At 40.4% G+C, this 22,890-nt stretch overlaps 1 protein-coding gene across 4 annotated transcripts in view; it reads left to right on the top strand.

The window, feature by feature from the left end:
• TASOR2 (transcription activation suppressor family member 2) overlaps positions 1–22,890 on the top strand; it is a 76,181-nt gene that overhangs the window by 51,789 nt on the left and 1,502 nt on the right. For 3 of the 4 annotated variants that reach the window (XM_046679008.1, XM_046679007.1, XM_046679011.1), the window contains exons 15-22: positions 542–784; positions 4,182–5,061; positions 6,679–7,108; positions 10,143–14,030; positions 17,369–17,494; positions 18,202–18,355; positions 19,392–19,497; positions 22,183–22,364. In XM_046679008.1, the coding sequence (XP_046534964.1) occupies positions 542–784; positions 4,182–5,061; positions 6,679–7,108; positions 10,143–14,030; positions 17,369–17,494; positions 18,202–18,355; positions 19,392–19,497; positions 22,183–22,364 (6,009 nt within the window). The remainder of the gene's footprint in view (positions 1–541; positions 785–4,181; positions 5,062–6,678; positions 7,109–10,142; positions 14,031–17,368; positions 17,495–18,201; positions 18,356–19,391; positions 19,498–22,182; positions 22,365–22,890) is intronic. The other variant, XM_046679009.1, reaches the window with a different exon arrangement.

The raw sequence follows: 22,890 nt of genomic DNA, 5'->3' as shown, positions 1-22,890 counted from the left end.
ATTATGGACATTTTTTTTAAAGTTAAACCATGCCTTGTTTCTATAAAGTTATTTCTCTGATATTTTTCTCCTTCACCTGAGAAGGATATAGACCAGCACTTAGCAAGTTCATATTTTTTTTTTTTTTTAAGATTTTATTTGTTCCTTTTTCTCCCCAAAGTCCCCCAGTACATAGTTGTATATTCTTCGTTGTGGGTCCTTCTAGTTGTGGCATGTGGGACGCTGCCTCAGCGTGGTCTGACGAGCAGTGCCATGTCCACGCCCAGGATTCGAACCAACGAAACACTGGGCCGCCTGCAGCGGAGCACGCGAACTTAACCACTCGGCCACGGGGCCAGCCCCAGCAAGTTCATATTTTTATATGAGAACTTTTACGTCTTGCTTTGTTAAAAAAAATCTTCTACTGAAATACCCAAAATTTTGTATTTTAATTCCCCATTACTAAAGTTACCCCCCAAAACAGAAGAAATAAAAGGAAAAGCTATGCTGATAAATATCTGAGCCCCCTACCCCTTAAAAAACGGTGTCTTTTCTACATAAGGTGCTGAAGTGCTGACTGCACAGTTTGTACAGACAACCAAATTGGATAGGAAAAACCAAGATGCTCCTATTTCTAAAGATGTTCCAGTGGCAACGAATGCTAAAAGGGCAAGGAGACCAGAGAAATCTCCAGTCAAAACTGTTCCAAGGGCTAAGCCACCTGTGAAGAAATCGCCACAAAAACAGAGGGTAAATATAGTAAAAGGCAATCAGAATCCCAGAATCAGAAAGCAACCACAACCTGGTAAGAAATACTCTTCCTGTAAATTTAAACACGACAATACCGACTGATTGAGATTGCAAGATAGTGTATTGAAATAATATAAGAACAGCTGAAATCTGTCAACAATTCTTGCTATATTCTTTAGTGCAGACACTAACAGGACTAAATAACTTGCTTTCGTATTATAAGTAAATTAGGAAAGTGCTAAGATTCATGCTTTCACAAAATAGACCCTAATTTTTAGTTTGCATAAAGCCTAAACATGAACTGTGTGTGAGAATAAGTGTAAATGGCCTTTTTTATGACTAAATGCACAAGCACGTAGTATTTGACAGTATTTTTCTAGACCATAATCACTTATAAAAAGTAGAAGGTTATAAGTTTATTTGTCCAAAGGGAATTGTAAAGAGATTGTTTAAAACAGTCAGTAATCCAGATCCTGTTATTTGGTTTTAAAAGGCATTAAATTAATTTTAAAAGCAGTTTTACTTTTTTAATTTTGCTTAAATTACTAATAAAGTTTACTTATATGAGCAAACAACTGACTGTTCTACTTCTGTCTTTCCAACTGCTGGATGTACCCTCTGTACTTGAAAATTCCATTGTCACCACAGATGTCACCTCTTAATCTGTACACACACCAGCTCTTCTCCAGGCCCACTCCGCTCTTCTGACTGTCCTCTTTCTGCACATAGCGCAGTTCTTCCGGTCTGCCAGATCTGTCAGTTTTACTTTCTCCTGGATATTGAGTTCTGTTATGTTGTATGTGTGCTGGTTTTGTTTAACAAAGACTTCATTTCCTCCTACCTTTAGATTTCTATCAGTTTTCTATCTAACCTTCCTTATCTATTTTTAGATTTGAAAAAAAATCTCATATTTAGTGGGAATTCAGAGAAAGAAACTGTTGTTTTGTTGGGGTGATGGTATTATGGGTGAGCTTGGTTTTTTCCCCTCTAAGTTTCTTTAATATTGTTTTACGATTGAAGATTTTTTAAGAGCTCATCATGTCATTCTAAAATCCATAGTGTTGCGATTTTGGCATCCATACCAAATATAAACTCTTCTACTTGTGTCTCAGGGCAGTTCATAATATGCTCTGACCCTACGTGTCCTCTTTCTCTCTTGCTGTTTCCTAACGTGTGCCTTCCCTGCCAGGCACTCAGTGCTGCCCCCATGAGCATCGCACCTGTTTTTATTCTTGTAATCCCCTCTATCAGTCCAGATTCTGCTCAGCTAAGTCCTGCCTCCATCGTGAGGCGTTTCCTGATGCTCTGATCTTCACTGATCTCTCTTTCATTTCCTTTTGGGTTTTTGAGAACATTATGGAATTAAGTTCACACTACTTTCCAATCATTTGATGTGTCTTGGTCCTTTCTTTCCAGTTAGTTTGTAAACATGAGCATAGATTCATATATCATTCCTTGTATTCTTAGCCATGTCATTTGAATTCTTTGTACTGAATTGGCTCTCAGATATTTCTAGATTAATTTATTAGTGGGAAGAAGTATGCAGTTGAATATTGGCAGAAAAATGAGCACAGAAAATGAAAAGTTTTTAAAATGTGTGTTCAAAAACAGGCTGATTTGTACTGGAAATGTCTGTCTATATTGTGCAGCCACATTCCAAGCTAAAAATTTTAAGATTGCTACCTTTTAAGTAATCTCTTAATTTTTCTATTATTTATTAATCACCTATACTAATCTCTTTCAGTTCTTATACTTGAAATATCAGAGTTTAAGAAGTCTCAGTCATTTTGTTACTGAAACTAATGGTTTTCTGCCCTTTTAAAAGTTTTTAATATAGTTTTCATTTGCTGAACTCTATATTTTTTATATAATTCACTGGCATTGTCTTATCTGTATTTCTTAAAAGAGACAGACTATCAGTATTGTATTTTTAGTTGATTGAGAATGTCTAACAAGTCAGCAATTAAATGATTTACCTGAGATTACACGTGTTTATTAAACTGAATCCTTTTCCTTGACTTCACTATAGTATTCTTTTTTTTTTTTTTTTTTTTTGAGAAAGATTAGCCTGAGCTAACTGCTGCCAGTCTTCCTCTTTTTGCTGAGGAAGACTGGCGCTAAGCTAACATCCATGCCCATCTTCCTCCACTTTATACGTGGGACACCTACCACAGCATGGCTTGCCAAGTGGTGCCATCTCCACACCCAGGATCCAAACTGGCAAACCCTAGGCCACCAAAGTGGAACGTGCAAACCTAACTGCTGCACCACCGGGCCGGCCCCTATAATGTTCTTTATATTAGACCTTACTCATAGTGATAATTCTGTGTAAGAGCCATAATATTAACAAAGATAGAATGAAATTAGTATCAATAAACACATCAGATCAAAAAATGAATTTCACATTTCCAGTACACCTGTGGGGCTAATGAGATGATTCTCTGCTTTGGGTCACTTTCTTCCCCCTCGCCCCCTTGAATTTTGCTATTTTCAGTAAGAATTGGACAGTGGTTGATTAATTTTACCCTCCTCACCATGCACACACACCCTTCTCATTCTATTTGATGACCTCTTGGGAAAGTGGAGCACAGAGAGTTTTCTGTCCATCCATCCACCTGCTACAGGGAATCGTTGCCTAGTATTGTTGTGAACTTACCCTTCATGGTAACTGCGTTTAAGAAGGCTGAATTAATGTCCTGAGAATGCAAGTCAATCAGTCAATGTCAGTTTTCTGATTAAAGGCAAATGGGTAGATTTGAATATCTGCAGAAAGGAGAATTGTCAGTAGACAAGGAGATTTGCTATTTTGCAGATAGAGAGGAAATGTTTTCAGTGCAGAAGCTGAAGTTTTAAAGGGTGATGAAATTAATTTGCAATTCTTAATACTTTTAAGACTTTTCTGATTTTTTTTTATTCATAGCATTACGTGTTATAATTAAACATCAGTATGGTTAAAATCATCTCTATTTAGAACGTAGGTGATTTCTCTAGTCAAGTGTTAAAGGGATATGATTTCTAAGAAAGGTTAACAGTATAATATACTCTTCAAACTTAGAAATTCTTGTATTCTCACAAGATTGTAAGCTCTCTAAGGGCAGGATTCTTGTTTTCTTTTTTTGTTGTTTTTGTCTTTTGCTCTTTGTATATTTAGCTGAGCAGGGTGCCTTATGTGTAGTTCAGTACGTGCATTTTTGAAGGGTGATTTCTTTTTAAATTAATATACACATTCCTTAAGACTTGTTCCTCTGGTAAATACATTATAATAGGTCTGAGAGTTGGAGAAGACCACAGTCTGATAGTAAAATTTTAGTATACAATCTATACAACATATCAAGAGGTTTTTCTTGCGTATATTGACTTAACCATTGATTTTCAGTAAGTGATAGCAATATGGCAAAGAATTAATTCTATGGAATCAAATGTTATATGTCTTTTTTTCTTTTACACTGAAGCCAAAGGAGAAACTGCTTCACAGCTTCAATCAGAAGTTTCATCAGCTGGTCATGAAGATGTTATTAGCATAAATGCAGCTCAACCAGAAAATATCACAGTGGCTCAGAAAGATTTACCTGACAACCCCATTGTCAACTGTGACTCCCAGGCCCTAAATATGTTAGCTGATCTAGCATTAAGCGCTGCTACCTCTGCCACGCCATCATCTGAGCCCAGAACCCTTCCATGCTCCTCTGAAATGCCAGAAAACAATGTTTTGCTTTCTAAAGAACATTCTTTGTGCGGTACATCTGACCATGAGTATCACAGAGGAGTTAAAAGTCAAAAAGGTGGACTGCTACCTAAGCCCTCCTCTGATAAGAAGAGTAATCCGACTTCAGACTCCACTGTCAGCCAAGAGGAAGAAAGCGTGGTTCCTGGCAGTCAGGCCCCTGTTGAAGCCCAATTGGCACTTCCTGAGGAAACACTAGAAACTTCCGATGCAAGCCAAAGCTCCTTTGTTGCTGTGGAACATTCCTATGCCCTGTTCCTTGCAGAACATTCAAAAAAGCATCTACAGCAGAGAGGGGTACCAGGCCCTGCCTTTGCCAAGAGTGGCACAAAAGGCCCTGAAGCAGGAACCCCCGTGGGAAAAGTAATGCCATTTCGGCATCAGCAGAACACCTCCCCTCTGCAAAAGCTTTCTGAGGACCCGTTACTCAAGCGCAGGAGCAGACTGCTGTCCTCCAGCCTGAAAGATTTCCACTGCTCTCATACCGTGTTCAGCTGTGACGGCTCCTTTAAGGTCACTTTCAAATGTGAAACAGAATATGTATTCAGCTTAGACAGCAAATATACCAACAACCCACTAGAGAAAACTGTAATAAGAGCATTACATGGGTAAGTAGGAGTGACACTTGATGAAAATGAATGTAACTTTTCTGTTGAGAGAAATGAAGTGAGAAGAGATACTTGTGCCAAACTTTGGGAAGGAGAAAGAAGTGTTGTGAGTAAGTCCAGTAACTTGGTAACGATATCAAGCAGTCATGTTTACTGACGGTTAAGACTATGAGGCTGGTTTTGTCCACATGGAGAACTTAGCTTTCCATTTTGTGATGCTCCCTCGTAAGCCTTTGTGGTCTTTGAATTATAATACTTAAATGAGATCTTAATGTAAAATAGTGAGATACAGAAATAATGCCTTACAGACTGAATTCCAGAAGAAACATTTAAAGAATTACTTCCAGCTTGTTAAGTTGGTTAGATTGCTATGAGTGAATGGTTTTACATGGGGTTGTTCTGTAAATCTTCCTTAAGAAGAGATTAAAGCAGTAACAGCAGAGCAACCGAAAGCACGGGTTTTAGGGGGTGGACTAACCTAGGTTTTGAATCTAGGCTCTCCCACTTACTAGCTTCTGTGACCTGGACGTTCCTGTCCTTCAGGACACTGCTGCTCAATCTCTACTGTGTGCACGGCTCATCTAGGCCTCTGAACGGCTGATTCTGGTTTGTTGGGGATGGGGCCTGGGGCTACAGTTCTAACAAACTTCCAGATGATGCCAATGGAGGATGACAGTCTGTGGGTAACACTTTTCAGTATGGGTTTAGTGATAGCTACATTATGAGGTTGTTAACGTCCATTTGGGTTTTGCACGGTGACTAGCACATACTGATAAATGGTAACCTTACCACTGGCAGGAAGCATTAGTTGTGTGAAATGACATTCAGCTACCTGTTAGTGGAATATTTCACACGAGTGGCTAAATCGTATTAGACTTCTTTCCTTGCTCCAGTTAGGAGCTCACACTCAAAAGAGCGTACACTTGCATTCCCACCTAACCATGAGGGTCATTTCCTTCACCTGAATCTGACTCGGCCCACTCCAGCTCTGTGCTCTCCTTTTGCCTGGCGTGTGGACAGAAATGTTTTGTGTCTCCCCTTACGGTTTCAGGAGATTTGCTAGAATTGTAATCTGAAAGTAGTATAGTAGTTCTGCTGATTTGCCCACAGAAATATTGTAATCTTCAGACTTTCCCAACTATTGAAAGAGAGATGCAAAAATAGAAAACAGACGAGTCGGCCAGACTTACAAAAGCAAGGAGATGAGGATTTGGGTAGTTGCTGAAACCATTCGTCACATAATAGTTATGTTGTGTCCAGAGAGAGTTTGTGTAGTATGAAAGAAAAATCCTAGACTAGGAGTCGGGAGACCGATGTTCCAATCGTGGTTCTACCACTTTTGTTTTTGTGATTTGGTTTTGTGATTTGAAAGAAGTCACTGAAAGTTCTGATTTTCAGTTCCCTTCTCTCTCTCTATAAAATGAGTGGATTAGATTCATTGTAATTATTTGTTGCATAAACTTCTTTTTTTATCTTATTCATTGTTTCATGTTTGTGTAATTTTTAAAATAAAAACACAAAGACTAAAGTTAATAATAAAGGCACTTACTTATGATAAAATAACTAAAATTAATCATTTTCAATAATTTTTGCTTGTTCTTTCTTTAAAAATCTCAGGCCCTGGAACACTGATTTACCTGATAACGTGGAAGAAGTTAAGCTTTTACTTCATATGTGGGTAGCTCTGTTCTACAGCAATCAAAACAAGGTCATACGATCATCCCGCAAAGTGGTGGAACACAGCAACCCAGCCAAGTATGTGTCTATAAACAGCACATTAGAATCGTTTGAATTCAGTGAAATTGAGGAGTCCCCCAACGCGGAAAGCTGTTCTGTAGACCCTCTGCTGGAGACTAAGGAAACTCCCAGAGATCATCCTGCTGAAGTGTCCTTCCCTGACACTAGCTCCGTGCTTCCTTTTATGAAACCACCGCCTGCAAGAGGCCTGGAACTCTGGGTGCAGAATGAACAGAAAGAAATTTTTTCAAGAGAGGGTGGTCCAGATATCCCAGAAAGCCAGAAATTCATCTACTCCTCTAAGAAAGAGGTAAGTAAAGCTGAATACTATAAATGCTAAGATTGTTTTTGAAGACATTTTTATTTTTTTGTAGGCAAAACTCACATTCAAAAGAAGCCATTGAGGGCCAGCCCGGTGGCACAGCGGTTAAGTGCGCACGTTCCGCTTCGACAGCCTGAGGTTCCCAGTTCGGATCCCGGGTGCAGACATGGCACCACTTGCCAAGTCATGTTGTGGTAGGCGTCCCACATATAAAGTGGAGGAAGATGGGCACAGATTTTAGCTCAGGGCCAGTTTTTCTCAGCAAAAAGAGGAGGATTGGCAGCAGATGTTAGCTCAGAGCTAATCTTCCTCAAAACAAAAAAAATTGTATCAAAATTCCAAGTAAATGGATTGACAATTACCTGCCCTTTTTAAGCTTTTGGCCTAGATTTATTCCAGAATAATTTGGCATGAGTTTGGGCGCCTACAGTGCCTTTGTCAACATTGAGTAAGCAATGTTTCTATACCTGGGGTTACTTAGGAATTTGCAGGTCCAGCGGTGAGCCTCAGAGGCTCTGTGAATGTCTCGAGGTGCTCATCTTAATCATCAAAATGAAGACTGACGGGGTGCTGGGCCAGGTGGTAGTCTGAGCACTTCACTCAAATTCACTCACTTAATGCCCACACAACCCAGTGAGGTAAGGCCCATTCCTCCCCACCTTCTAGGTGAGGAAACTGAGGCATAGAGAAGTATGGAAATTGCCTGAAGTCACATAGTTAGTAAATTGTCAAGCGAAGGTTCAAATCTAGACAATCTGGATGTTTCTCAATATCAAATTCTGTGTACGTGTATGTATATATAGTCACACATCGCTTAATGACAGGGATACGTTTTGAGAAATGCTTCATTAGATGATTTTGTCATTGTGTGAGCATCAAAGAGTGTACTTACACAAACCTAGATAGTATAGCCTATTATACACCTATGTAGTACTAACCTATGGGACCATCATCATATATGTGGCCCACTGTTGACCAAAACGTAATGTCGCGCATGACTGTATATACCTATATATATACATACACATATGTTACATATGTATTTTTTTTTTCCTGAGGATGGGTTCATAAATCTCATCTGATTCTCAGAGAGACACCTAAAATCCAGTTAAGAGTCGCTACCTTAGAATAAGAAAATATTCATAGTTTAGTCAGGCAGATTTTGGTTGCTACCTATATATATACTAGTTTCTTTTAAGTATTTTTTTTTGTGGTAATACATGATTAACATCAGTACTAGTTTTAGGAATGATTTTTTGCAAACCTGAAATACAGTATTAAGAAGTAGAAAGACTACTAAGATTAATGATTCCTAACAATGTCTATAGCATATACTTAAAAAGTTTCCATCATCTTCTTGGATGCTGTGCCTGTACTTTAAAGGCGCACACACAAGTGCTATACCACACTCCGTTACTCCACAAGTGGACAAACTAGGATGTGAAGCGATTCCAGCACAACAGTCTTTGGAAACCAGTAGCATGTTGCTTTTAGGAGTGTGTTTAATTTAGCAGCTGTTTTTCAATGATCAGACTGTATTTTAGAAACATTACACTTCACCTGTAGTAAAAAAACATTAGTATAAACGTATGAAGATTTTCACAATTTGCGTTTCACTAAGACCACAGGTATGGTGAGGTTTGGGACTGAGGCCAAGCATTAGCAGCCACAGCATGATTGAGAAGGTCCCCGGAAAGTCCTCAGAATGACTCTTACCATCAAGACTTTTCTATGCTTTGTGTCTCGCCACTCACATCCTCTTAAAACTCTCAGTCTCGGCTCCACCTTGCCAGTTACTTGGGTCAGTGTCTTTCTTTGGTTTTTAACAAGAGATTTGAAACACAGGTTCTGACTTCTAACGTGATTACCTCAAGACGTGGCAGGAAATCTGTGACCATAATGTTCTAAAAATTACAGGTGTCGGGGCTGGCCCCATGGCCGAGCGGTTAAGTTCGCGCGCTCCGCTGCAGGCGGCCCAGTGTTTCCTTGGTTCGAATCCTGGGCGCGGACATGGCACTGCTCATCAAACCACACTGAGGCAGTGTCCCACATGCCACAACTAGAAGGAGCCACAACGAAGAATATACAACTATGTACCGGGGGGCTTTGGGGAGAAAAAGGGAAAAAAAAAGTTACAGGTGTATGGTCAATCATATGATCACTCCATTTTACCATATTCTGCACAAGACCATGCTTTAACCTTTAAAAAAAAAAAAACCACCACCAACCTGTTTATGAGGTTATCAAAATAGTCCAGAGGTGTTTCTGCTAATGTTTAACCTAAGTCGTTCCTGTTAGTGTTTATATCAGTCCCTTTGGTTTAGGTTATTAATGCAAACTGTACTGTGCTTTCTATTACTCTGTCCAATAGGAGGTATGATAATGAGAGAGGGATTATCTCCAGTTATAAGCAAAGAAGATAGCTAAAGGGTAAGGGACCTTTATTTACCAGAATGGAGATTGATACCTTGGGAAAACTACTAATCAGTGTATTCTGAGTGTAAGAGAGAGTAATTACTGCTTCCTCATGGGAAAGTTCCAGATAACAATGTATTTATAGTCTAATTGAAAGCTGGTGTTTAAAATAAGTTATTCTTTGTTTTAAAAAATATCTTTTAATCTTACTAAAAACAATTAAAATTAATTGAGTACTTTTTCTCTAGTGCCGCATTTCTGAATTAAGTGATGCTATTTAGCAAACAGGCTTCATTTTCAGGACTTTAAATTGTCACTGGTCTAGCCACTTTTCTTCTCAAAAGTCCCTTAAAAAAAATGGCCTGTGCAATTTAGAAAGTTTGGAGCTCTCATCTGTGTGTATATTTAAAGAAAACAGATTCCTATTTTGGGGCTATTTTAAACATATTTAAAAAGAGAAAGATTTGCTTGATCCCTGCCCTTTGGTATAGACTAGACAATTCAAAAGAACAAACTAAAATTGATCCTTGTCTATTCCGTTCTTCCCATATGTAAATATTTAAAAAGCAATCTATTTGACTTTTTTTTTTAACTTTTGTAATTTCAGATAATTGGGGGGAAAGCCGAACAAGAATCATCAGATAAACCAGAGACTTCTAATCTTGTGCTTTCTGGTATTGGAAGTACCCAAACTAATGGACCTTCTATTTCTGGTGAAGAGAAAACTTTTGAGGCACTTGATAGCCCAAGAGTGACTTCTTACAATGATACTGTTACACAAACCACATTCACCAAGACTTATGATGGAATCAGCAAGCAGTCATTGATTTGTCAAAAGTCTTTGTACAGCACCCTTGAAAGCAAAGTTGATATTTTTCATGCAACAATGCAGACAAAACCAGGTACTTTACAGGGCCTTATCCAGCATGGCAGCTCCATAAACACAGAATGTCAGCCTTCATTAGAAAGGAAGGATGATGTGGGGTATGTAATGATTAATCTGGAGCCAGTTACTCTCACTTTTGAAAAAAATGCCTATGTCCCAATACATCCAGAAGTTGTAAATAGAGCTGATAAACCTACAGCCTTTAATATGGAGTCGATTAAACAAATATCACCTCCTACAAGTCCTAGACATCCTGTATCCACATTTGAAAAGGCACAAACACAAGGTCTTAGGGACATTGCATCTCTTGCAATGTCAGGACAAAAAGGCACTAAGTACCTTTGTGCCTCCTCAGGAAATAGAGGGACATTTGCTAAAGAAATGTCTGCATTACAGAAAGAGATTCCTGTTCCAGGCTCTTCATCGCCATCTGATAATTCAGTGGTAACGGAAGCGTTATCATTAGTTAAAAGTTCTAATTGTTCGTTACCCAAAGAAGAAATGAAACTCTCTCAAGAATTTTGTCTGCAGTCTCAGAGTCTCTCTAGCTTATCTTCAGAAGAGATTATAGAGCCATCACAGGTTGGAGAAGTAGCCTCAGCATCAGCCTCTGCCACCTTGGAAAAAAATTATTCACTTAACTACATTCCATCAGTAGGTAGTATATCAGATGGCTCTTTAGAACTAAAGAATGACAAGAGTGGTCTAAACAGTGAAAATATGAATTTTGAGTCATTTAATTCAACATTTACCAAACAAACCAGCCTATCTCTGAATAGAGAGGAGGTCAGCCTAGAGTTGTCAGAGGAAGATTCTGACATTGACCTAACTCTCACAATCTCACCACCTACAAGTCCCAGAGAAGAAATGCCAGCTGGTGAAATAGAGCACCGGGAGGGGGCCCCATTATCAAAGTTAGATCTTCAGGATACGACTGAAGAAATAATTGAGCCAGAAGAGGCGACTTTTGTAGAAAACAGAGAAGTGAATTCTACTAATTATACATCAGCGTATCCTACAGTGTCAGAGAAGCCATTAGAAAATAAGGAGAGAAAAGATGATCATTTACCAACAGTTACTTTAATACTTCCTAAAGAAACTTGTGCCCTTGAGATTGCAGAGGAAGTTAATGTTAGCTCAGACTTTCCCTTTGGTTCTTTAATTGAAGAAGTGTCACCAGCTTCTAGTCCTGACCCCCTAGTACCAGCTGAAGAAACACAGCCATCTCAGGCTTTGTCTCTGTGTAGTTTAAAACTTCATGATACACAGTGTGAGAAAAGTGACAAATTCTCCCAGATTGAGTCAGTAGATGTGGCCATAGCTGAAAAAGAAAATTCTTTTGTTGGTCCTACCAATCCAGTGGGACAGGCTAACTTAACTCAGGTACAACAGATGCAACTTTCTGCTGAAATACCTCTAGTATTATTAAATAATCACCCAGGAAGAAGAGAGAGACATTTCACCCTTCCTGGTAAGGTAACTGAGGAAGTTGTCCCAAGTGAGAACAGTGAAGGTTTCTCTTTCTCAGAAAAAGTGCCACACTGTGATAGAGAGTTAGATCAGCCTGCCTCCGCTGCCAGATACAGAGATGACTTCAAGCCTTCTCTAGAAAAACTGGTAACATCAGGAAATCGAGTGCAGCCAATTAGTGTAGAGAACAGAAATTCGGACTTAAATCATCTTGTCTTCGAGACCAGTGAGCCTCCATTTAGTCCTGGAAAGATTATGGAAAATATGCATTTGGCTGACACGTTTGTTTCTGCAACTGCTCCAAGTGGTTTAGTGAACGTGGTGTTAAAACAGCAGACGAGCCCCAAAGGCACTAAGAAAAGTCTCTTTAGCAGTGATTTGAAAACAGATGAAGGCAATTACATGCAGGTGAAGTCCTTGAGCTCTGATTCGGTTGATGGAGCCGGTGTTACGCAGGCACACGTGTACTCAGAGAGCCCCGAACTCACCTGTTCCTCAGCCAGCGCTGCGTCAACCCATCGGACAGGATCCCTAAGTGCAGAGACAGGGTTTCAAACACAGGAGATATCAGTAGTCAGAATGGCTAGTTTGCTTAAGAATAGTGACACTGAAGCTGAATTACATGAAAAAACCATAGATCTAGGAGGTGTTGGCTCTCAATTGAACGCCACATCTCCAAAAGACAGACAGAAAATCCACGTGCTGCAAGATATGTCAGCGTGTGAAACCAAGGATCTGCTGAATGGTGGTCTTTTTCCCATGTATTTACATGCTGAATCTTACCAAAAGATAGCTGTCACTAGTGAAAATGCCACTAAGGAGCCTTCTGCTTCCTTTGTTCCCAAATCTTGTGCCCCTCTTGTTTGTGGAGTCTCTAAAGAGCATTTAGAAAATAAGAGGGCTGGTGAGGGGCTTAGGGCCACGGAGGCCTCTGAAACCCTGGGTGGAGACATGGAGATCAGTGTGACGCCTATTATGAATTCTGACATCCATTATGAACCACTTTCTGGAGACTCCGATCACGACTCTTCTGGTGACTGTAGAAATCCCAAATTAGACATGGAAGATTCCCGTACTTTGCGATGTAGTCACACCAAGAAAAGAGAAGGTGCTTCAAAAGATGATTATGACTCTTTCCTGGGTCTAAACAATAGTGATAATGAAGATTGGGGCTACTCTAACCAAGTTTCAGGGTTGGAGGCAAGCATTCCTCCCAGAAACGGGTCTGTTGGATTAAAGAAAGAAGATAAGTGTGTGCCGCGTTATGTCCAAATCAGAGATCTGCATGGGATCCTCAGGACTTACGCTAACTTTACTGTGACAAGAGAGCTCAACGAGACCACGAGGACATCGCAGAGCCTGAGGAGGCAGCTTGGCTTTGCTGCGCAGTGTGACTTGCTCAACTCCTGGGCAAATACTTGCCAGGCGGCAGACGACCTCACCCAGAAGACTTTAGATCTGGAGTATCTCCGCTTTGCACATAAACTAAAACAGATTGTAAAGAATGGAGATTCTCAGCATTCCGCCTCTTCCACCAACATCTTTCTGAAGGAGTCACCTTTCCAAATCACTGCTGGAGCTTTCCCTTTGACAAAACTCTCTGAGTCCCCAGTTCTATATCCTGCATCCCGGAGCAGAAGTCCCCTTGTGGTAACAGTCGTGCACTCAGACACCAAACAACAGAGTCAGTACACAAGAGGCCACACGCCCAGCAATTTGGACACTTCTTCCTTTTGGAAGGAGACATGTGGTCACAGTAGAAATCATCTTACAAATTCTGAAAGAAATCAGACTGTTTCATTCCACCTCAACAAACTGAAATATAACAGTACTTTGAAAGAATCACGGAACGATATCTCACTTATTCTCAATGAGTATGCTGAATTTAACAAGGTGATGATGAACAGCAACCAAGTTGTTGTCCAAGGGAAAGAGCCAAATGTTGCTTCTGGGGAAGCCACATCTCAAGAGATGTATTCCTCTTTCCCAAGAAGGTCAGCCTCCTATGAGGACGTGATTACAGACCTGTGTACCAGTTTGCATATGAAACTAAAAAGTGTTGTGAAAGAGGCTTGTAAAAGTACCTTCCTCTTCTACCTTATTGAGACAGAAGACAAGTCATTCTTCGTAAGAACAAAGGTAAAGTGTCAGATTTTTCTTACAGTTTATATTATTTTGATTGCCATCTACTTTTAATTTATTTTAGAAGTAATAGATTTAGCATTCTTGGCTTCAGAAGGAAGCCATGATAGGAATTGGTATTTGAGTTTCACAGCTCGGTCTTTATCTGCATTCCAAACATTAAGCTACAGGATCTGCTGTTTGTACTCTATTTGAAGGTTTGTGTAATGTTCCAGAATTAGTGCAGTGACTAATTTTCACAGTTACCAGTGTAGACATACTCATATTCAAATGTAAACACATATTCCAAAGGTAAAATCCAGATTTTTAAAAAATTATTACCTCTCTTCCTCTATTCGTGTGGATAGTTGAGGGGAACCTCTTTTGGTTTGGGATGTATTTTTTAAATTTGAATGTTAGGATAATTGACGTTCTGGTGTGAGAACATGGTCCTTAAATTTAAATGATGTAACCATGGTAAAATTCTAACTTGGTAGGAGCCAGAATCTGTCTTGATTTACCATTAGCTTCCTCATTTTATCCTCTCAGAATTTATTTCTCTCCTATTTTGGGAAAAGAACATTCTCTCTCTTTTTATTAAGTTGAAATATAACTTCTGATTTACATAAAGGTTGCAGAAATGGTAACCTTCACCCAGATACCCTGCTGTTAACATTTCTGAACCATTTGAAAATATGTTGCAGACATGATGTCCTAGTACCCCTTCCTACACAATTATGAGTGTATGACCTGAGGAAGGAGCCTTCTTCTGTCTGCTCACAGCACAACCCCAAAAGTCAGGACGTGCATGAATGCAGTAGCTTGTCCAATCCACAGACCCCACCGTTGGTCCGGCACCGCGTTATGTTTGCTTGTCGTGTCTCTTTTCAGCTTCTGTCAGTCTGGAATAGTTCCTCTGTCATTCCTTATCTTTTGTGACTTTTGACAGTTTTGAAGACTATAGGCCAGTTATTTGATAGCATTTCTTTCAGTTTGTGTTTATCTGTTGTTTCCACATGATTTATGCATTTTAGGCAAGAATACCCAGATATGATGCTCTCTTCTCAGTGCATCATCTCAGGAGGCACACGATGTTGATGTGTCTTGTTCCTGGCATATTAACTTTTTCAGTTCGTTAAGATGGTTCCTCCAGTGTAAAGTTAATTGATAAACATGTGGTTATTAATAAGTGGGAAGATACAATAGGATATGTAAATATCCTATTCCTCATTAGACTTTCACCCACCAGTCTTAACATCCATTGATGATTCCTGCCTGGATCAGTTAATACTGTGGTGGTTGCTAAATGGTGGTATTCTGCTTCCATCATTCCTTCTACATTTATTTGTTGGCATTCTACTGTAAGATAGAACTTTCCCTTCTCTCCCATTTGTTGTTTATTCATTCATTCATTTATATCATTGTGGACCCATGTTCCATATCATTTTATTCAGTTACTATTTGGTCCTTCTTTCTTTATTTTAATGCTCAGATTGTCCCAGGCCCAGCAAGTGGGAGTCCCTGTAATAAAGCTGGCTTCTGTGTCCTTTTGACAAGTCCCCATAATTCTTTGGACACTTCCTTCCTTTGTGGTGCAACATGATAGTATAAGCCAATCTCGTATATTCCCTGCCCTGGCCTTGACTTGGAGCTGTGGTTCTTTTTAGTGGAGAAGAGCATTTGGAATCAAGATCTGGGCAGTGGATGAACTTGGTGCCACTGGATGTCACTGCATCTAGGTCCTCCCAGTAAACAGAGCCAGGAAATGTATTATGTGTATACATACACACGCACACACACATCTGTGTCTACATTTATGTTTAAAAACAAGAACAGGTGGGACCGGCCCGGTGGCGCAGCGGTTAAGTTCGCACGTTCCGCTTCTCGGCGGCCCAGGGTTCGCTGGTTCGGATCCCGGGTGCAGACATGGCACTGCTTGGCAGCCATGCTGTGGTAGGTGTCCCACGTATAAAGTAGAGGAAGATGGGCACGGATGTTAGCTCAGAGCCAGGCTTCCTCAGCAAAAAGAGGAGGACTGGCAGTAGTTAGCTGAGGGCTAATCTTCCTCCAAAAAAACAAACAAAAAAAAAAACAAGAACAGGTGTGTGCTTATCCCCAACTTAATCCAGCGCCACCAGGTTTATCCTAGCCGCCTTTGCCAGGGTTGCCGCCCCCTTCTCCAGCTGTCAGGAAGCTGGCTCCCATCACCCTGAATGTGTCCACTGCTTGGCTTACTCCTCCACCCCGTGTATCACACTCCTGGCCTACAGCTCAACCCTAGGCTTGCCAGCCCCCCTTCACCACCTGGAGCACCCACCCAAAGCCGCTCCTGAAACACCACCTCCCGCAGCCCCCCCCCGACACTCGCAGCGGGAGCCGGGTCAGACGCCAGCAGTCCCTCAGTCTGTTTTAGAGCCTCACTGTGTGCAGGGAGGGGAATGTTGCCTTTTTGTCATGATCCTGACAGTCTAATGGGACAAGAAACACACAAATAAATGTAAAATTAAAACTGTGGTAAGGGTCATGGTGCAGGTGCTTTGACCTTGTTTTGAGGGCAGTAGGCCTAGAAGGGGTCAGGGATGCTTTTCTTAAGAAAGTGATGCTAACCTCTTGAACGAGATGTGGACTGCTGGACTAGTGTGTGTTTCTTACTTCTGAATGCTCAACTAGATTGTTTCAGAGTTCACTTAAAACGTCAACCCTTCTCAGAAGTCATGTGTTAAGTCCAGAGTGTGTGTCACATGGTGAAAGTGTCACATGATAAATCCATGATTGGAATTAATAAGGAACACGGGCACATTATAAAATAAACTTGAGAAAGAAGTACTGTCAAGAGCAAAATGTTTGTAGAAGCTCAGAAAGCCGTGCTGGGTCAGAGGCCTGCAGCAGTCAGTCCTGGGGACGCGGGGCCCCATTTATCTGTAAGCTGACGCAGATCTGTGAGGTCACTAAGCACTGTCGAAATTCAGAGTGCGTGACAGTAGCTCAGAACTCCGCGGGATTTGACGGAACGTGTTGAACATATCAGAAAATGTATTCATTCAAATAGTTTACTGGTAAAATAAGTGAGGGTTAAAGATTTATATTTAGATATTTTAGTGGGCTCTTTGTTAAAAGAAATCGTATCTGTGCTTTGCCTTGAAATAAACCTCTAAATCCAGTTGTTAGTGATACCCGGAAATCATTTCTTTTATACGTGAAAGCTCATTTAGAAATAAGACACACTGCCATTTATGTTGCCTTGTTAGAATATAATTTAGTAAATAAGATGTGCTTTTTGATATTTGTAGTAAACTATAAAAGTGGTTCTGTGCAAGTATCCTTTTTTTAGTAACGGCTATTTGTAAATCTTTCAGAATATTCTGAGGAAAGGAGGCCATACAGAAATTGAACCTCAGCATTTCTGTCAAGCTTTTCACAGAGAAAATGATACATTAATAGTCATCATCAGAAATGAAGATATATCTTCACATGTGCATCAAGTAGGTTTGGAAATATCTTTCTTACAAAGAAATGTATTTCAGACATTTTATTATTCTATAATTATCAGACTCATCATTGCCTTTTTTATTAGGGAAGAAGTTAAACAATATTACCATTGAATCTAAGTGGGAAGATAACGGGGTCGAAATAATGTCCTTTAGGATATTGTACTATTACCAAGGTATTTATAGGGCAAATTATGTTTGACAGAGTTAAGAAAATTTTCAGAGTAACTAAAGGAGAACTATGAAGAGTGGAGATAATTGGTAAATTTGCTCACCTGATAGAAATCTGCATCTCTTGATATCTAAGATTTAAAACAAATCTTGCTTTAAAAGGACTTGTGAACATTTTCATAACTCTTTGTTATGATATTTACCTATTAGTTGAACAAAAGTAATTGCTTGTTGCAGTAAGATCTAAGTTACAGGCACAGGCTGGGCAGACAGTCCTGCTGTGGGGAGGCAGAAACTGGACCTCACAGCGCCCAGCCAACGCTGGAGATGGGGAATGCTCGTGTGAGCTTGTCACCTGCCTGTTACGTTACAGGGCCCCAGCCCTCAGGCAGCTCTTCTTTCACTCGCTATCTCCAACCTTTGAAGTTATGGAGACCACTTTGTAATGAGCTAACTTCATCCTTTGGATAAAAGGGACAAAAGTGACCTACTGAACCTGTGTTCACTGGGGGTCCTTTTATGTTGAACAGATTCCTTCTTTGCTGAAGCTGAAGCATTTTCCCAGCGTCATCTTCGCTGGAGTAGACAGCCCGGAAGATGTTCTCGATTACACCTACCAAGAGCTATTTCGGACAGGAGGCTTTGTGGTATCAGATGACAAAATATTAGAAACTTTAACATTAGGTTGGTCTTTTATTTTCCTCTTGTTTGTTTCTTTGAAATCCAGTGAAATCAAATTTCTCCTCACCCAGTGACCCAAATACTATTTCATCAAAAAGAAATTAGTATCAGTCACCACCTATTGAGGGCCTAATTTTTGCCTGTGGTATGCTAAGCACTCTTTGTATAGTTGGATGTAATTCTCATCACCCATGCGCATGCTGTTAACCTCTTTTAACTTCTTATCTTCACCACCAAACCTGCTTCTAAGTTCCTCCCTCTCAGTGCAGCTAAACTCCTGTTCATACAAATTTGACATTTTGTTATATTTGACTCATTCCCTTGCCAAATGAAGTCAGCTCTCTCTTAATTTTTTTGTTTAGAATCACCCCTGCCATCTTGATATCCTGAAAATCTAAAATCACCCTTACAATCTTGTTGATATCCTGAAAATCTAAGAAATAGCTACTAAAAGTGTTAATTATCTGCGTAGACAACTCATGTATAATTTATTCCTCAGGGTACTGAACTGACATAGAACAGTGTTAGAGCACAGAGGCCGACTCTTCTCTGTATGGTCAGAACCTGCCGTGGCTCTGACAGCACCGTAGAGCTCAATGTGGACCCCACTTCTAGATGAGATGAGGAGGGCAGACCTCAACAAACATGAATTCTGCATGAACACTGGAGTTGAAAAATATCTGTAGATTCTGTATTTAGAAACCTAGACCTGTCTTTTCATTTTTGCAACTGGACCCCCTCCTTTTGTTCCATCCACGTGATGTATACACATTCACAGCTTTCCTCGTTGGTAACTACAGTGTTCTCATCTCCCCACGCTTCTCTCCTACTGTAGCAGGAGTAGGCAGGACTTGAGGTAGGAGTTCAGGGACCATACGTTGCTGTATCTTTGAAATGCAGTATGGGGTTAAGTGGCAATAGTGGTATACACTCAAACATGGGGTCTTACTTTTTACAAGTAATACTTAGTGGGCTTTGACTAGACAAGCCAAAAACCCTAAAACACATCTTCCCTTGCCAAATTTCTTCTCTTCTGTAGTTCAACTAAAGGAAATTGTCAAAATCCTGGAGAAACTAAATGGAAATGGAAGATGGAAGTGGTTGCTTCACTACAGAGAAAATAAAAAACTCAAGGAAGATGTCAGGTAAGACCTTTATGTAAGGTGAGGCCTTTGGTGTGGGGGATTCTTCCTTCCCCTTTCCTGGGAGGAGGGCGCGATACCAACGTGATTCACACGCTGACGTGTTCAGTGTGCTGGACTAGTGTTACTTTAAGTGCTGCAACAGAGTAAGTTTGTGCTGGAATCCCACTAAACACAGGGTTTCGGTCTGTTGACTGTTTTGAGGATTTTGTTTTTGTAGTAGGGCTTTCACTGAAGGAACTGTGTGTTGTAACTGTAATCAAGAGTTTGATGGGGCTGGCCCCGTGGCCGAGTGGCTAAGTTCGCGTGCTCCACTGTGGCGGCCCATGGTTTCACCGGTTTGGATCCTGGGCGCAGACATGGCACCGCTCACTCCAGCCACGCTGAGGCAGCGTCCCACATGCCACAACTAGAAGCACCCACAACTAAAAATACACAACTATGTACTGGGGGGATTTGGGGAGAAAAAGGAAAAATAGAATCTTAAAAAAAAAAAAGCTTGAGGCACATACTTGGAGTAGCACTTCTCTAGACCAGAAGTAAAGACGTCAGATGTAGGAGTCCTAAAATGTCCATATAGTTCCGTTCAGGCTCTACTACCATGAACTGTGAAAAGTAAATTGAACTATGGGCTCGCCACATTAATGCTCTTTGGGATATTTATTCATATTTTAAGTTGCCACAGTTATGAGGATGCAAAAATTGAGACCAGAATGTAACTTTAATTTTACCTTTAAACAATAGACTAGAGGCAAATCTCCTTACATGTACAGCTAGGGTTTTTTAAAAGAAAAGTTTTTTTTTTTTGAGTCCTTGGCTGAAGAGACCTGGGGTCTGCAGTGGCTCTTCCGTATCAAAGACCTGCCATGAGTGGAAAGGGCTCTGGAGCTCGGAGACAGACAGGGAAGAGAGATTTGACAGGCCATCTCTGGAATGTTTCTGGCTGTTTGAGGTGTTTTACGTCGATTCTCACTTTCTAACTTCATACGTAGGAAGTAGACAGTAAAACCCACTCTAATGAGTTGCAAGTTGAAGCACAGAGGATGACAGACCTGACCCAGGTCGGAAGAAGACCAAGTAGTGAAGCTGGGCTTCAGCCCCATACCGTTCATCTCCAGACTGACAGTGATTTTCTGTCTCATCAGACTGCCTTCTCCAAAGGCAGACTGACTGAGGCCTGAAGACAGCTGAACTGGTGGAAGCCTGAGATCTTCAAAGGAAAGACAGCTAAGAACAGAAGTCCAGGAAAGGCTTGTACTTAGGAGAGGGACCAGTCCAGGAGGAAAGGGAAGAGCAAAGTAGGAGCAGAACCAAGGGCTGCCAGTCTAGGAGGAAGGAGAGCTCAAAGGAGCAATGGTGGTCAAAGGCCGTGACCGGGAGGTCACAAGGAGAGAGGTAACCAGCACTGAAAGAAGTTCAGCTTCAGGAAGATTAGAGAAGCAAATGAAAGCTCGGAGGGGCCACCACACTCCTATAAAATTAGTAAGGATAAATTAACTTAGCATTCGTAGGACTTGGGGTAAGCAGAAATAGTTACCATTTATCACTGTCGGCACTGTAATACGCTCTTTAAGTCATACTATTCTGGCATAATGAGAACTCACCAGAAAACTCATCATATCCTTTAACATTTAGGAGGAATTTATCCAAAACTAAAACCAAAAAGAAACCTGAGCTTTTAAAAACCAGTATTTTTACAAAGATTTTAGAGCCATAGGTGGTTATCAGTAACTACAAAACCAGCCTCAGATTCATCTCTACAGCAAATATAAAAAATAGATATATGGACTAAGTAGATATATAACTTTTTAAATGTATGCAAAATAATCTTTGTCACACAAAACACAGTAAGTAGAAGCGCATAAAGTTCCTACTCAGAGTAATAAGGAATATTTGGGATCTTAAAACTACATACAGTATGATGCCAGTCACATAAATTTATATATACAAAGGATAAAGCCTGGAAGGACATTGATCATCACGATGTGACTGGTGCTTGTCACTAGAGTAGTGGGAATATGTATGATTTTGGTGAAGCAGGAGAGAGAATGTGGGTGATGGAGAAGACTGGGGAGATGGAGTCAGGAGCAGTGGTAAAGACGTTGAAAAGTGGAACACGTTCTGCTGACGGTGGGGAAGGAAAAAAACTAGTAACAAAATTTAAAGGGAGGTGAGAAATTAAGAGACTCCTAGCTGATACATAATTTTAATGAAGTTGGTGATTATCTGACCAAAAAGTCTAAGTATAGAAGTTTTGAAGAGACTTAAAAGATTTGGAACCATAGCGTTGCGATACAAAGAAAGAATGCCATAAGAGGTCCACTGGAAATGAACGAAAGGCTTGCCAGGGGGCGCTGGAAGTGGTAGTAGATCACTGTGTAGATGTCCCTCTTGCTTGGAACGAAGCCCATATTTTTTTAAAACTCTGTATTTACAAAAGGAGTAAGTACACTTGTACTATTTTGAGGGAACTCAACAGGGCAGTGATGTCTAGGAAGCCAAGTGTGTCGCGAAAAAGTATCTCATACAAGTTTGTGTGTTGTAACAAAAAGTGATTAAACTAAGAGTCTATAGTGAACACAAAACAAAGTCTAGGTATGAAACAACTGAAAATTAAGGTACAGTAAAAAAATAAACTTTCACAAACTTACACTGAATCTAAACTTAACATTTCTATGTATTTTCCAGAGTGGATTCAGTTGCACATAAGAAGAACTTAATATTGAAATCATACCAGAGTGTAAATATCATTGAATTGCTTCATTATCACCAGTGTGACTCTCGATCGTCAACAAAAGCAGAACATTTGAAATGTCTGCTAAACCTGCAAATTCAGCGCATCCATGCCAGGTTTGCCGTTTTCCTAACAGGTAAATTCACAGCCTTAGTTCTCCCTAATTTTCGTCAGTTAATATAAAACAGGTCAACTCTAGGAATGTCCTTCCAGTGGACTCATTGGATATGTAGGGTATCCGACCACTGGGGGCCAAGAATAAACTTTTGGCCTGGTGTGTGTGTTGACAGAAGCGCATAAGGCCAGGGCAGAGGTCTTGTGCGTTTTGTCTAATAATTTTTCAGTTAAGTTTGATCATCTCCTACAAGTATTTATTTAATTTTATACTTACCTCTGACTTTTAATGTTTCATGTGAATCTTAACCAAGCCTTGTAAACTTATTTAGGGAATGACTGTAGTTGTCATTTGTCACTGGTTTTTGGGGTTTTTTTTTCCTGCTTTATCTCCCCAAAGCCCCTCCCATACACAGTTGTGTATCTTAGTTGCACGTCCTTCTAGGTGTGGGAAGTGGGACGCCCCCTCAACATGGCCTGAGCAGTGGTGCCATGTCCACGCCCAGGATCCGAACCCTGGGCCGCCGCAGCGGAGCACGTGAACTTAA

Source organism: Equus quagga, chromosome 12 (genome assembly GCF_021613505.1).
Source record: "Equus quagga isolate Etosha38 chromosome 12, UCLA_HA_Equagga_1.0, whole genome shotgun sequence".
Taxonomy (NCBI): Eukaryota; Metazoa; Chordata; class Mammalia; order Perissodactyla; family Equidae; genus Equus; species Equus quagga.
Note: the sequence above shows the minus strand (reverse complement) of the source record. Positions and strands in the feature narration are given on the sequence as shown.